At 48.8% G+C, this 15,444-nt stretch overlaps 2 protein-coding genes across 53 annotated transcripts in view; one reads left to right on the top strand and one right to left on the bottom strand.

Annotated features, from left to right (window-relative positions):
- BRCA1 (BRCA1 DNA repair associated) overlaps positions 1–1,804 on the bottom strand; it is a 91,641-nt gene extending 89,837 nt beyond the window's left edge. For 17 of the 51 annotated variants that reach the window (XM_034941182.3, XM_034941183.3, XM_034941184.3 and 14 more), the window contains exons 1-2: positions 1,571–1,804; positions 330–428 (exon numbers count right to left, since the gene is read on the bottom strand). In XM_034941182.3, the coding sequence (XP_034797073.2) occupies positions 330–409 (80 nt within the window). In that variant the 5' untranslated portion in view covers positions 410–428; positions 1,571–1,804. 51 annotated transcript variants of the gene reach the window in all.
- A 75-nt stretch (positions 1,805–1,879) lies between these two features.
- NBR1 (NBR1 autophagy cargo receptor) overlaps positions 1,880–15,444 on the top strand; it is a 78,229-nt gene continuing 64,664 nt past the window's right edge. Inside the window, exons 1-2 of one of the 2 annotated variants that reach the window (XM_014342025.5) lie at positions 1,880–2,070; positions 14,913–15,178. In XM_014342025.5, coding sequence (XP_014197511.4) covers positions 2,052–2,070; positions 14,913–15,178 — 285 coding nt within the window. In that variant the 5' untranslated portion in view covers positions 1,880–2,051. The remainder of the gene's footprint in view (positions 2,071–14,912; positions 15,179–15,444) is intronic. The other variant, XM_055100888.2, reaches the window with a different exon arrangement.

The following is a 15,444-nucleotide window of genomic DNA, read 5'->3' as shown; positions in this document are numbered from 1 at the left end:
TTTTAGAGCTGGAAGAAAAGCCAAAATGCCAGTTAATCTAAACTAGATTCCTGCCCCAGTGCAGAACCAATCAAGACAGAGTCCCTGTCTTTCCCGGACCACAGGATTTGTGTTGAAAAGGAGAGGAGTGGGAGAGGCAGAGTGGATGGAGAACAAGGAATCATTTTCTATATTTTTAAAGTTCTTCAGTTAAGAAAATCAGCAATTACAATAGCCTAATCTTACTAGACATGTCTTTTCTTCCCTAGTATGTAAGGTCAATTCTGTTCATTTGCATAGGAGATAATCATATAGGAATCCCAAATTAATACTCTCTTGTGCTGACTTACCAGATGGGACACTCTAAGATTTTCTGCATAGCATTAATGACATTTTGTACTTCTTCAACGCGAAGAGCAGATAAATCCATTTCTTTCTGTTCCAATGAACTTTAACACATTAGAAAAACATATATATATATATCTTTTTAAAAGGTTTATAAAATGACAACTTCATTTTATCATTTTAAAATAAAGTAAATTTAAGATTTGGAAGGTTTTAGAATAATACAAACCAAAGAACTAATGACAACGTCCTTTATTTTTAAAGATTCTAGAAGTTGCTTTTTGTAATTAGACAACATAAATTCTGAATTTTTTCACATATCGCTGCCAACCCCTTGGGTCTTTTCCTTTCTCCAAGAAAGAGAAAGCTACAGAGGAGTGACTGACCGGGTAGGTGGTGGTAGCCTTAGCTTTCTCCAATGTTTCTGGTTGTTTTCTTTTTCTTGCATAAAACCAAAATCAACAACGACCAAACCAACACCAATCAAGGCCTCCCCGCCCCTAACCTTTCCCAGTGACCTGCTCTCATCTCTGGATCCTCCTCAAGCACATCCCTGCCGGCAGCATCTGTTACTACCGACGCTCTTCTACTTCCCACTTGCGCTTTCTCAATGGCGCAAATGGATCCAGTTCTTAAGTTCTCCCTCCCACAAAATCCTGTCTCCTCCCCTTCCCAGACATATTCCTGGCACCTCTTCTTCCACAAGGTCCCATCCTCTCATACATACCAGCCGGTGTTTTTTTTTTTTTTTTGAGACAGTCTCGCTCTGTCGCCCAGGCTGGAGTGCAATGGCGCGATCTCGGCTCACTGCAACCTCCGCCTCCCGGGTTCTAGCGATTCTCCTGCCTCAGCCTCCCGAGTAGCTGGAGCGGCACCACGCCCGGCTTATTTTTGTATTTTTAGTAGAGACGGAGTTTCACCACGTTGGTCAGGCTGGTCTGGAACTCCTGACCTCGTAACCAGCCGACGTTTTTAAAGACATGGTGTCCCCCTCAAGGCATATTCCAGTTCCTATCACGAGGATTCCCCCACGGACACTCCGTGCCCCCTTCCTGATCCTCAGCGCTTCCCTCGCGACCTACAAATTGCCCCCCTCCCCAGGGTTCACAACGCCTTACGCCTCTCAGGTTCCGCCCCTACCCCCCCTCAAAGAATACCCATCTGTCAGCTTCGGAAATCCACTCTCCCACGCCAGTCCCCCAGAGCATCACTTGGGCCCCCTGTCCCTTTCCCGGGACTCTACTACCTTTACCCAGAGCAGAGGGTGAAGGCCTCCTGAGCTCAGGGGCCCAGTTATCTGAGAAACCCCACAGCCTGTCCCCCGTCCAGGAAGTCTCGGCGAGCTCACGCCGCGCAGTCGCAGTTTTAATTTATCTGTAATTCCCGCGCTTTTCCGTTGCCACGGAAACCAAGGGGCTACCGCTAAGCAGCAGCCTCTCAGAATACGAAATCAAGGTACAATCAGAGGATGGGAGGGACAGAAAGAGCCAAGCGTCTCTCGGGGCTCTGGATTGGCCACCCAGTCTGCCCCCGGATGACGTAAAAGGAAAGAGACGGAAGAGGAAGAATTCTACCTGAGTTTGCCATAAAGTGCCTGCCCTCTAGGCTCTACTCTTCCAGTTGCGGCTTATTGCATCACAGTAATTGCTGTACGAAGGTCAGAATCGCTACCTATTGTCCAAAGCAGTCGTAAGAAGAGGTCCCAATCCCCCACTCTTTCCGCCCTAATGGAGGTCTCCAGTTTAGGTAAATATAAGGAATAAGGATTGTTGGGGGGGTGGAGGGAAATAATTATTTCCAGCATGCGTTGCGGAATGAAAGGTCTTCGCCACAGTGTTCCTTAGAAACTGTAGTCTTATGGAGAGGAACATCCAATACCAAAGCGGGCACAATTCTCACGGAAATCCAGTGGATAGATTGGAGACCTGTGCGCGCTTGTACTTGTCAACAGTTATGGACTGGAGTGTTGTTATGTTTTCGTATTTTGAAAGCAGAAACTAGGCCTAAAAAAGATAACTACAACTCTTTAGGGAGACTACAATTCCCATCCAGCCCCAGGAGTCTGGGGCAAGTAGTCCTCTAAGGTCAGTGGCCTGCGGGGATGCAGTGAGCGCCGAATTTGCCTGGGGCAGGGGAAATCCGCTCTGGCCCATGTCTGCGCACTCGTAGTTCCGCCTCTCAGCCCCAGTGTTTGTTATTTTTCGGGTTCAGCTTGCTTTTGCCCAGTCTCCGTCGACGCAATCGCCACCAGTCAATGGGGTGGTCGTTTTGAGGGACAAGTGGTAAGAGCCAATCTTCTTGGCGAAAACGCGGAGAAACGGGACTAGTTACTGTCTTTATCCGCCATGTTAGATTCACCCCACAGAGATAGCGGCAGAGCTGGCAGCGGACGGTCTTTGCATTGCCGCCTCCCCAGGGGGCGGGAAGCTGGTAAGGAAGCAGCCTGGGTTAGCTAGGGGTGGGGTCACGTCACACTAAGAGGGTTTGGAGAAGTTCAAGGGAGGAATCCTGCAAAGAAGAGGGGCGACTTTTTCCGTGTCTCCGGACAGCTAATCGTTTTAGTGACAGGATGAGAGAGCCCTTCGTGTTCTGAGGGACCGAGTGGGCGAAAAGCGCCGGAGAGTTGGAGAGTCTGTGGTTCAGAATGCGAGGTGACAACGTGCTAGCAGCCCTCGCTCGCTCTCGGCGCCTCCTCGGCCTTGGCGTCCATTCTGGCCATGCTGGAGGAGCCCTTCAGCCCGCCACTGCGCTGTGGGGGCCCCCTCTCTGGGCTGGCCGAGGCCAGAGCCGGCTCCCTCTGCTTGCGGAGAAGTGTGGAGGGAGAGGCGGGTGTGGGAACCGGGGCTGCGCGCAGCGCTCGCCAGCCAGCGCGAGTTCCGGGTGGGCGCGGGCTCAGCGGGCCCCGCACCCCCGGCCCCCGGGCAGTCAGGGGCCTAGCACCCGGGCCAGCAGCTGCAGAGGGTGCGCCGGGTCCCCCAGCACTGCCGGCCCGCCTGCACCCCGCTTGAATTCTCACCGGGCCCCAGCCGCCCTGCACGGGGCAAGGCTCAGGACCTGCAGCCCGCCATGCCCGAGCCCCCTCCCAACCCCTGTGAGCTCCAGCGCGGCCTGAGCCTCCCCGACGGGCACCGCCCCCTGCTCCTCAGCGCCCGGTCCCATCGACTGCCCAAGGGCTGAGGAGTGCAGGCGCCCGGCACAGCCCTGCGCAGGATCCACTAGGTGAAGCCAGCTGGGCTCGAGTCAGATGGGGACTTGGAGAACTTTTATGTCTAGCCTGAGGATTTTATATGCACCAGTCAGCACTCTGTGTCTAGTTTGGGGTTTGGGGATGCGCCAATCAGCACTCTGTATCTAGCTAATCTGGTGGGCACTTGGAGAACTTCTGTGTCTAGCTAAAGGATTGTAAATGCACCAATCAGTGCTCTGTGTCTAGCTCAAGGTTTGCAAATGCACCAATCAGCACTGTGTCTAGCTAAAGGTTTGTAAACGCACCAATCAGTGCTCTGTGTCTAGCAAATCTAGTGGGGACTTGGAGAATTTTTATGTCTAGCTAGAGGATTGTAAATGCACCAATCAGCACTCTGTGTCTATCTAGCTCAGGGATTGTAAATGCACCAATCAGCACCCTGTCAAAACGGACCAATTAGCCCTCTGTAAAATGGACCAATCAGCAGGATGTGGGTGGGGTCCGATAAGGGAATAAAAGCAGGCTGCCCCGCAGGGTGCCGGTGGCTCACACCTGTAATCCCAGCACTTTGGGAGGCCTAGAGGGGTGGATCGCGAGGTCAGGAGATCGAGACCATCCTAGCTAACACGGTGAAACCCCGACTCTACTAAAAGGACAAAATATTAGCTGGGTGCGGTGGTGGGTGCCTGTAATCCCCTCTACTGGGGAGGCTGAGGCAGGAGAATGGCGTGAACCCGGGAGGCGGAGCTTGCAGTGAGCCCAGATTGCACCACTGCATTCCAGCCTGGGTGACAGAGGGAGACTCAGTCTCAAAAAAAAAAAAAAAAAAAAGGCAGGCTGCCCGAGCCAGCAGCAGCAACCCGCTCTGGTCTCCTTCCACGCTGTGGAAGCTTTGTTCTTGTGCTCTTTGCAATAAATCTTGCTGCTGCTCACTCTTTGGGTCCGCATAGCCTTTATCTGCTGGTAACACCGACCGCAGAGGTCTGCAGCTTCACTCCTGAAGCCAGCGGACCACGAACCCACCAGGAGGAATGAACAACTCCAGACGGGAGGAACGAACAAACTCCAGACATGCTGCCTTAAGAGCTGTAACACTCACCGCAAAGGTCTGCAGCTTCACTCCTGAAGCCAGCGAGACCACGAATCCACCAGAAGGAGGAAACTGAACACGTCCGAACATCAGAAGGAACAAACTCCGGACACATCATCTTTAAGAACTGTACCACTCACCGTGAGGGTCCGCAACTTCATTCTTGAAGTCAGTGAGACCAAGAACCCACCAATTTCGGACACAAGAACATCCGGCTTCTACTGATGGAAGGCCACGACTCCTCAGTAGAAAGAGGGCCCAGGCAAAGAAAATGAGAGAGAGTCCTTGGGGTGGTGACACTGTCTTGGGAACATGGAGTGCTAGGAAACGATAACTGGAAGACTAGGATGAACTCTGCAAGTTAAAAAATGACACTACCGATATATCCTTCTCATCCCATTCTCCTTTTTTCGAGACCCCGTTAAAGAGATCTTGGTTAGGGACCTTTGGTTTTGGAAAGGCACTGTTTCTCCTTTTTGTCAAACACTCAACTTTCAGGCCACACTTTTTTTTTTTTTTTTTCGAGACAAAGTCTCGCTGTCTCAAAGACCAGCCCAGGCTGGTCTTGAACTCCTGAGCTCAAGCGATCCTCCTGCCTTGGCCTCCCAAAGTGCTGGGATTACAGGCATGAGCCACCGCTCCCGGCCTCAGCTTGGATAACTTGGCTTGTACAGGCCTCTGTTGGAGACAGTAACCAAAGCTCGGGTTGCCAGGTTTGTTTCATTAAAGGGATTTTGTTGAGGCTGAAAGAAAAAAAAATCGACGTGGAGGAGAAGCTAACTTGTGCCAAGACAAGGTGAGTCAGTCACATGGACTTAACAATAATGTCAATTATGAAAGCTGAAGGCCTAGGACCCAGCTATCTGACTCTACTGGCTGTAGACCTAAGGAGCAGGTAGGGTTAACCATAGCTTTCGTGTTTACACACGTTCAAGATTAATGCTCTTGCTGAAAGAATTTTTTTACATGCCAGCCAAAGAGAGTTCCTTATGGAGACCTGGATATGGTCCAGCTAAGCTAGAATCTCCCACTTCCTGTTTTCTCTTAGTTGGCCCACCAGCTGGAGGAGCTCCAGAATATCTAAATTAATTTCCAATTGTGTAATTTGAGAAAAAGAGATGAAGATTAATTTCCCTAACGAGTAGGGAAGTGTGTTTCTTTTTTTTCTTGAGACTGAGTCTCGCTCTGTCGCCCAGCCTGAAGTGCAGTGGCACGATCGCGGCTAGTGCACTGCGAGCTCTGTCTTCCGGGTTCACGCCATTCTCCTGCCTCAGCCTCCCGAGTAGCTGGGACTACAGGCACCCGCCATCACGCCCAGCTAATTTTTTGTGTTTTTAGTAGAGACGGGGGTTTCACCGCGTTAGCCAGGATGGCCTCGATCTCCTGACCTCGTGATCTGCCTGCCTCGGCTTCCCAAAGTGCTGGGATTATAGGCGTGAGCCACCGCACCTGGCAGGAAGTGTTTCTTAAAGTTGGAAAGTGGTATTTCAGAATATCCGCTTTTGGCAGACTGAGTCAGTCACTTCATTTTCCTGATTTTTTGCCTAAGGTCCTGGTGAATTGACAAAGATTCTGCCCAAATTTTAACGACCCCAGTAATTACATGTCATATGAATGAATACTTGACGTCAGCAGGACTGTGTTTTGGTGGTGAACTTGGTTCTAGGTAGAAACAAAGAATGGAGAAAACTGGGGGATAATTATCTTAGGGTTTCAAAAAAGTGCCTGATCTTCACAGACTTCAGGGTCCTTAAAATAACAGTCTTAATTGTAGTGTTTTACAGGGCAGTGCATTACATTGTCAAAAACAGTACAGGTTTATGGTTCTAATGACTGGTTTATTATTTTTAAAAATGTTTAATTGAACTTAATTTTTTTAAGGAGACAGGGTCTGGCTTTGTTGCCCAGGCTGGTCTTCAATTCCTAGGTTCACGATCCTTCCACCTCAGCCTCCCAAAGTGCTAGGATTACAGGCATGAGCCACCACACCGGGCCAATTTTTTATTTTATTTTTGAGACAGTCTCGCTCTATCACCCAGGCGGGAGTGCAGTGGCATGATCTTGGCGCACTGCAACCTTGCCTCCCAGATTCAAGCAATTCTCTTGCCTCAGCCTCTTGAGTAGCTGGGAATACAGGCCTGCGCCACTACACCCAGCTAATTTTTGTATTTTTAGTAGAGACGAAGTTTCACCATGTTGGCTAGGCTGGTCTTGAACTCCTGGACTCAAGCGATCTGCCTGCCTCTGCTTCCCAAAATCCTGGGATTACAGACATGAGCCACTGTGCCTGGCCTTTATTATAATATTTTTATATTTGAATGACATTTTGAAAGAACTTGCATATACATTTTTAATTTGATCCTTATGGTAACACTGTGAGATTGGCAAAGCAGACATATTAGACCTATTTTACAGATTAAAGAACTGAAGCTCAAAGGTGAACTGACCTGCTCACAGTTTTATGTCTAGTAATGGGCCAGAGCTGTGTCTAGAACCCAAGTCTTCCCATTTTTTGTGCTCACACACATACACACAATTTGCTGTTCTGATTAGATGACATTTCATTGCTTTCAATTTGCATTGTTCTGACCACCAGAAAGTTTGAAAGTCTTCTGAGGTATTTGTTAGGTGTTCTGACTTCTATGAATTTTATGTATACTTTTTCCTGGGTTGTTAATTGTATCATTAGCAGTTTTGCTGATACTCTGCGTGTGTTGCAGATATTAGCCCTTTGCTGTGGGTTGTGATGGTTGGTTGTTGTTTGTCTTCTGATTTTGTGGATTTTTTTAACCATATAAAATATTTAATATGTAATGAAATATGCCCAACTCATCCTTTGACTTCTATGTACATTATAACTTGCCTTTAGATGTGTATTTCTTTTGTAGGTAAAAGTTTCATTTGATCTGAATAGTATTAAAATAAAATACCTGGATGAGGAAAATGAAGAGGTAAAGTATATTATGGTACTTATTGCTAGGTGTTCATAATAGGGATCTTATTTCTCCAGTGATATGGGCTTTAATAATTCGAAGTAGCATTTAGCTCATTTGTGTCTCAAAAAAATAATAATGATAAAAACAATGAGACATGCAAGAGATGTCAGGAGAAGCACCAGAAGATTCCATTGAAATCTTGCTCCCCAGAAGGGTGGGAACAGTAGGGACAAAAAACTGCTGTGGTTCATTATGTTTCATCCCCATTTCGCTTCATTTTATTGAACCCCATCTCTACTAAAAATACAAAAAATTAGCCAAATGTGGCGGCGGGCGCCTGTAGTCCTAGCTACTTGGGAGGCTGAGGCAGGAGAATGGTGTGAACCCAGGAGGCGGAGCTTGCAGTGAGCCGAGATCGTGCCACTGCACTTCAGCCTGGGTGACAGAGCGAGACTCCGTCTCAAAAAAAAAAAAAAAGGATATCAGCTTTTTCTTTTCTTTTCTCCTTTTCTTTCTTTGCTTTGCTTTTCGTTTTGTTTTGGGACAGAGTCTCACTCTGTCATCCAGGCTGCAGTGCAGTGGCGCAATCTCAGCTCACTGCAACCTCTGCTTCCTGGGTTGAAGCGATTCTTGTGCCTCAGCCTCCCAAGTAGCTGGGACTACAGGCATGCACCATGATGCCTGGCTAATTTTTGTATATTTGGTAGAAATGGGGTTTCACCATGTTGGCCAGGCTGGTTTCGAACTCCTGGCCTCAAGCAATCCAGCGGCCTCAGCCTCCCAAAGTTATGGGATTACAGGTGTGAGCCATTGTGCCCAGCCAGGATATCATCATATTTAATCCTCACATCAACTGACATTTGCCCCAATTTACAGATGAGGAACTGAGGCACAGAGAGGTTTTGGTACTTGCCTGAGGTCGCACACTCTGGGCTCTCTGCTTGGGGCTGAGGGCCAAGGGGGGTTGTGACTGACTTCTCTTTCCTGAACATCAGTAAAATTCAATTTAGAAATTTCTGTCTTCAGTGCTATCTCGAGGGGCCTGTGAAAAATGCTGACTCGGTGGCAGCTGTCTTAGCCCCATACTCATTGGGTTGCCCTGAGCCCCACACTGTTTTAAGGAAGTCCCAGCAAATAATATGGGATAGAGGTGAGATCCAAACCTAAGCAGCCCTGGCTCTAAAACCCACTGAACAAAGCTGCCTCTCCAACTAGAATCAGAAAGAACTAGGTGAGAATCCTACTTCTATCACTTACTAGTTCTGTGGCTCTGGCCGCCCCCGCCCAAGTTACTTAACCTCTTTTTTTTTTTTTCCTTTTTCTTTTTCTTTTTTTAGAGACGAAGTCTCGCTCTGTCACCAGGCTGGAGTGCAGTGGCGTGATCTTGGCTCACTGCAACCTCTGCCTCCGGGTTCAAGCAATTCTCCTGCTTCAGCCTCCCGAGTAGCTTGGGACTACAGACGCGCGCAACCATGCCCAGCTAATTCTTTTTTTCTTTCTTTTTTTTTTGAGATGGAGTCTCGCTCTGTCGCCCAGGCTGGAGTGTAGTGGCGCGATCTTGGCTCACTGCAAGCTCTGCCTCCCGGGTTCACGCCATTCTCCTGCCTCAGCCTCCTGAGTAGCTTGGACTACAGGCACCCACCAGCACGCCCGGCTAATTTTTTTTTCTTTGTATTTTTAGTAGAGACGGGGTTTCACTGTGTTAGCCAGGATGGTCTCGATCCCCTGACATCGTGATCCGCTGTCCTCGGTCTCCCAAAGTGCTGGGATTACAGGCGTGAGCCACCGCACCTGGTCGATTAACCTCTTTTAAGCCTGTTTTCTCATCCATACAATGGAGATAATGGCAGCACCCACTGCTTGGTAAGGAATATTAGGTGAACACAGGTGCCTATGTGGGTTCCTCCATTTTCCATAAATGTTAATTCCCTTACCCCTTATCTCCTAGGTTAGTCCCAGAGGACAGATTTGAAGTTTGAAAACAGAAAGTAACTGCCAAAAGGGATTATTTAGGGCAGAGATTGTCCCCTTTTATTATGCTTTAGGTCCTCAGTGGTGAGGGCAGGGGACAGGAGAAGTGGGATCCAGCCCAAATTCTTGGATCTCATCGTAGAGTGACTCTTTAGGGGCTTAGGATTCTGCATTTTGGACCCGTCCCCAGGGCATTCTGATGCCTGCAGTTCTCCTGTCTGGCTTTGAATAACTCTGGGTAGTGCTTTAAATCTAAGCTGACATACCAGTGGGATGTGAACTGTCCTTGCAAATGTTTTGAGCCCTTCCTGCGCTGGCCTCCAACTCTGCCTTGCTCAGTCTGTCTTTAGCTCCCTTTCCATTCTGGCCTTCTCCCTTTCCTTTTTCACTTCCTTTTTTTTTTTTTGAGACAGGATCTCACTCTGTTACCCAGGCTGGAGTGCAGTGGCATGATCTTCGCTCACTGCAAGCTCCGCGTCCCGGGTTCAAGCAATTATCATACCTTAGCCTCCTGAGTAGCTGGGACTACAGGCGCACACCACCACACCCAGCTAATTTTTGTAGTTTTAGTAGAGATGGGGTTTCACCATGTTGGCCAGGCTGGTCTCAAACTCCTGACCTCAAGTGATCCGCCTGCCTCGGACACTCAAAGTGCTAGGATTACAGGCCTGAGCCACCACGCCCAGCCTCCTTTTTCACTTCCTACCTTCCTCCCCACCTCTGGGTGTACCCTCCCCTGAGCTCAGCCTGTATTTCTATCTGCTGGCCACTTACCAGCCAGTCCTTTCATCTACAATGCCCTTTACTCACCTAGAAAGCTCACATCAAAAGTCGCCTCCTCCAGAATACCTCTCAAGTTCTCCTCTCTGGTCCCTTGACCCTTTGCAGGTACCTTTTTTCTTGTGCAAGTCACATGATAATGTAAGGGTTTTTTTTCCCCATCTAGAGCCTGCCTGGTGGGCTCATGGTCCATTTGTGGAAACATGCATTTCCCTCTCCTCCACCCCCATCCTTCATGATCCGTGCTTTAAGAGCTTCCCCAAGGCATGCAGAGCAAGCTGAGAAGAGGTAGACAAGCCTGCAGACCTTTCAAAGAAGTGGGGTGGCTTGGGAAGCAAAAGAAGACCTGGAGATAGGAGCTCCTAAAAAGCAGACAAGAGATTACCGAGGGGTTCCCCACAGCTCCAGCACACAGCAGCTGCAAAAAAATGCAGTGGAATTACTGAGGGACATTATGGGCTTGATGGAGGACAGGGAGTGCTTGTGCCAAGCCACCAAGGATCATGCTGTGCCAGTTGTGACCGGATAGACTATACTTTTGCCAAGGTGAAAGGATTTCCCTACTAAATCCCTTACTTTCCACTTTGTTTAAAATGAGTTTAACACCAAGAAAATAGTTGTCTCTATGGCCTTATTTCTAATCTTCCTGCTCAACCATGAACTGCACTAAACACACTCAGACCCATGTAACCTAAAATTGAGAAAGGGAGGTTCTCACTCCTGGAGAGAGAATTACTGAAAGGGCAGCCCTCATACAGTTCAGGGTCATACCCCCAAGAGCTGGTTTTATATTTGAAAGCAGACACTGGGACTCTGACCTTTGCAGAGATAAGAGGGATACTTTCCTAACCCAGAGAGGCCAAAGGAGCACAGGACGCCCAGGCCGAGGGCAGTGAAGCTTGCAGACCCAGGCTGTGCAACCCCCACAGCAGGTCTCCTCACGGGATAGATAGACTATTGGCCCCAATTCCTCAGCCCTACATGCACCCACCCCTTGCCATGGTTTCATTGTGGGTGGAAGGTACTTTCCCAGCCCCTGGCTTTGGGCTTGTCCACGTGTCTTGCTCTGGCCATGGAATGAAGCACAAAGGAGAGCCTGCCAGTTCCTAACCCACGCCTGAAGACGCCTTAGGCGGTTCTGCGGACCCCGTGCACTTCCACCTTCACCCAGAAGGCCTTCTCTGGTGCAGCCGTTGCTTCAGCCTCGGTCCAAAAGGATCGGAGCCCCCTGGCCGGTCCGCAGGCCTGCAGGGAGCCACAGAGCGCAGCGGCCGGCCCAGCGTTCAAGCCCAAGCACAGGCCTGCAAGAACTTTATTCCAACTGCCGTTTGGGATGGTTGATTAGGACGCGTTGCTGTGGCGGTAGCTCACCAATCCAATGCGTGCACCCGCTCCTTTATTAGGCTATAGGGCCAGTGGCTGCGACAGGGACCTGATACAACAGTGCGTTAAATAAGGAGCTTATTGAGTTATCATGTCATAAGCCGGTGGAGAAGTCCAGGCCTAGTGTAGGGTCTCTGGCCGGGGCTGTAGCCTTCATCCGCGTGGAACCTCCCCATGGTTCGCAGGTCGCGGTCTTCGGAGCCTTCAGCCTCGTGAGCCCGAACAGTCCATAGGGCGGCGCCAGACCCTCTTCCCAACGCCACCCTCTAAAGCCTCGGCTCCAACCGATTCCACTTCTGCTTCAGGCTCAGGATTTTCACTCTTCTCGAATGGGGGTGGCCCTCCCCTGATCTTCTGAATCACAACAGCATCTCCCTCCCTCCAGGACCTCAGAGCCAGAGCTGGGCGAGAGGCCCTGACCTCTGGGGTAGGGTGGCAGCGTCCCCGTGAAGGTGTGGTCCCGCCTCCCATCCCCAGGCGCCCGGCCTCTCACACCCTCAGCACCCTGCTCACCTCCAGCTGAAGATGCCAGGGCACCTCTGCTTCCTCCCTGCTCTCTGCATTACCGCAGAGTGAGCATAAAAGGGCTTAATACAGGCTTCGCCGGGCGCAGGGCTCCCGCCTGTAATTCCAGTACTTTGGGAGACCAAGGCGGGAGGGTCACTTGAGAACAGGAGTTCAAAACCAGCCTGGGCAACAAAGTGAGGCCCGTCTCTAACAAAGACAATGAGAAATAAATCTAAAAATTGGATAGACTGAAACAGGCAATGAGGAAAGGATTCCCTATTTAATAAATGGTATTGGGAAAACTGGCTAGCCATATGCAGAAAACTGAAACTGGACCCCTTCCTTACACCTTATACAAAAATTAACTCAAGGTGGATTAAAGACTTAAACATAAGATCTAAAGCCATAAAAACCCTAGAAGAAAACCTAGGCAATACCATTCAGGACATAGGCAGGGGCAAAGACTTCGTGACTAAAACACTTTTGTTGCAATGGCAACAAAAGCCAAAATTGACAAATGGAATCTAATTAAACTAAAGAGCTTCTGCACAGCAAAAGAAACTACCATCAGAGTGAACAGGCAACCACAGAATGGGAGAAAATTTTTACAATCTACCCATCTGACAAAGGGCTAATATCCAGAATCTACAAAGAACTTAAACAAATTTACAATAAAAAATCAAACAACCCCATCAAAAAGTGGGCAAAGGATATGAGCAGACACTTCTCAAAAGAAGACATTTATGCAGCCAACAGACACATGGAAAAATGCTCATCATCACTGGCCATCAGAGACATGCAAATCAAAACCACAATGAGATACCATCTCACACCAGTTAGAATGTCAGTCATTAAAAAGGAAACAACAGGTGCTGGAGAGGATGTGGAGAAATAGGAACGCTTTTACGCCGTTGGTGGGACTGTAAACTAGTTCAACCATTGTGGAAAACAGTGTGGTGATTCCTCAAGGATCTAGAACTAGAAATACCATTTGACCCAGCGATCCCATTACTGGGCATATATCCAAAGGATTATAAATCATGCTGGTATAAAGACAAATGCACACGTATGTTCATTGCAGCACTATTCACAATAGCAAAGACTTGGAACCAACCCAAATGTCCATCAATGATAGACTGGATTAAGAAAATGTGGCACATATACACCATAAAATACTATGCAGTCCTAAAAAATGATGAGTTCATGTCCTTTGTAGGGACATGGATGAAGCTGGAAACCATCATTCTGAGCAAACTATCGCAAGGACAGAAAACCAAACACCACATGTTCTCATAGGTGGGAACTGAACAATGAGGACACTTGGACACAGGGTGGGGAACATCACACACCAGAGCCTATTGTGGGGTGGGGGGAGGGGGGAGGGATAGCATTAGGAGATATACTTAATTAAATGACGAGTTAACAGGTGCAGCACACCAACATGACACATGTATACCTATGTAACCTGCACGTTGTGCACATGTACCCTAGACCTTAAAGTATAATAATAATTAAAAAAAAAAAGAATAAAACAGGTCCCTTTTTCTGGGAGATTGATGTAGGGGAACGAGCGTGTGAGTTGGAAGGGAGGCATTGAGGATCAGCCATTTAAAGCAGCATACAAGGATGTTCAAGGCTAGAGATCCACAGGTGTATTTTCAGAACCTGAATTTCCTGGCGGGGCGCAGTGGCTCATGCCTTTAATCCCAGCACTTTGGGAGGTCAAGGTGAGCGGATCACTTGAGGTCAGTTCAAGACCAGCCTGGCTAACATGGTGAAACTGTTTTTACAAAAAAATATAAAAATTAGCCGGGCATGGTGGTGGGCACCTGTAATCCCAGCTATTCAGGAGGCTGAGGCAGGAGAATCATTTGAACCTGGAAGGCAGAGGTTGCAGTGAACCAAGATCATGCTACTGCACTCCAGCCTGGGTGACAGAGTAAGACCATCTCCAAAACAAAACAAAACAAAAACCCAAAATAGGCCGGGCGCGGTGTCTCGCACCTGTAATCCCAGCCCTTTGGGAGGCTGGGGCGGGTGGATCACCTGAGGTCAGGAGTTTGAGACCAGTCTGACCAGCATGGTGAAACCCTGTGTCTACTAAAAATACAAAAATTAGCCGGGCATGGTGGTGCATGCCTGTAATTCCAGCTACTAGGGAGGCTGAGGCAGAATTGCCTGAACACAGGAGGCAGAGGATGCAGTGAGCTGAGATTGTGCCATTGCATTCCAGACTGGGCAACAAGAGCGAAACTCCATCTCAAAAGGAAAAAAAAGCAAAAGAGAAAAAACCCAAACAAACAAAACCCCTGAACTTCCCTGCGGGCACATTTTCTCTGGCAGCCTTTTTCAATGAGGGCTATGTTTTCTCCGATACTATATGGCCTGCGGACCGCTCAGCTTTCCTTCCAGTGAAAACATTCCAGAACAAACTCCGGGTCAATCCCAGGTGTTTCTCCAATCAACTCAGGGCATGGTTGTGTGTCACCTGCTGCCCAGCTAGAATGACACCTCTCCAGGCCTCTGACTTAGCTAGGTCTCCACCATGTGACTCCACCGTAGACTCCATACCTTCTTCTTTTGCAAAGCCTCGGACACCGAAACACTTACCAAAAGTGGGTAGGGTGCCAGGAAACCTCCAAGTATAAGTAGGGCTCCCCACCATGCCTGGATGTGGAGTTGTGCTGCAGAGTGGTGGCTGCTCATGACACTCATTTCACCCCTTTCTGTGCAGGTGCTGGAAGCCCAGGAAGCACACATCAAGGCTCCCTTGCCAGCAGGGTGCTGCCAATAAAAGGTAGTCACGTGGAATTTGGAATGTGGAAAGGAGGTAGAAGTCATCCTTTCCTCCCCTGTAGCAGCAGGCGTGCAGGCTCTGGTGGTCAGCTGGACTCCATACTCCCCCACCAGTCACCAGCCTGGGGACCGTGGGGCTGCAAGGACCTCAGCAGCGGTGTCCCAAGTTTCCTGACTTCTTCGATCCTCTGGAAATCAGCTGTGGTAAAGTAGCCTGAAAGCCAGTGGTGCAACCCCCTCCCCACAACCTTCACCACCTCTAGCCCCTCCAATGAAAAGCACTAATTGCCTATATACAACCCCTTTTTGTTTGAAATATCTAGAGTAATTTCTGTTTTCCTATCTGGGGTAGTATAACATAAGAAGAAATATACATTTGGTCTCTGCCCCCAGTTCCTAACACAAAGCTCCTAAAACCTTGGAAATTCCTGAAAGATGGGGGTGCTAGGAGCATTGTCTTTTTTTTTTTT

Source organism: Pan paniscus, chromosome 19, assembly GCF_029289425.2.
Source record: "Pan paniscus chromosome 19, NHGRI_mPanPan1-v2.0_pri, whole genome shotgun sequence".
In the NCBI taxonomy this organism is placed as follows: domain Eukaryota; kingdom Metazoa; phylum Chordata; class Mammalia; order Primates; family Hominidae; genus Pan; species Pan paniscus.
Note: the sequence above shows the minus strand (reverse complement) of the source record. Positions and strands in the feature narration are given on the sequence as shown.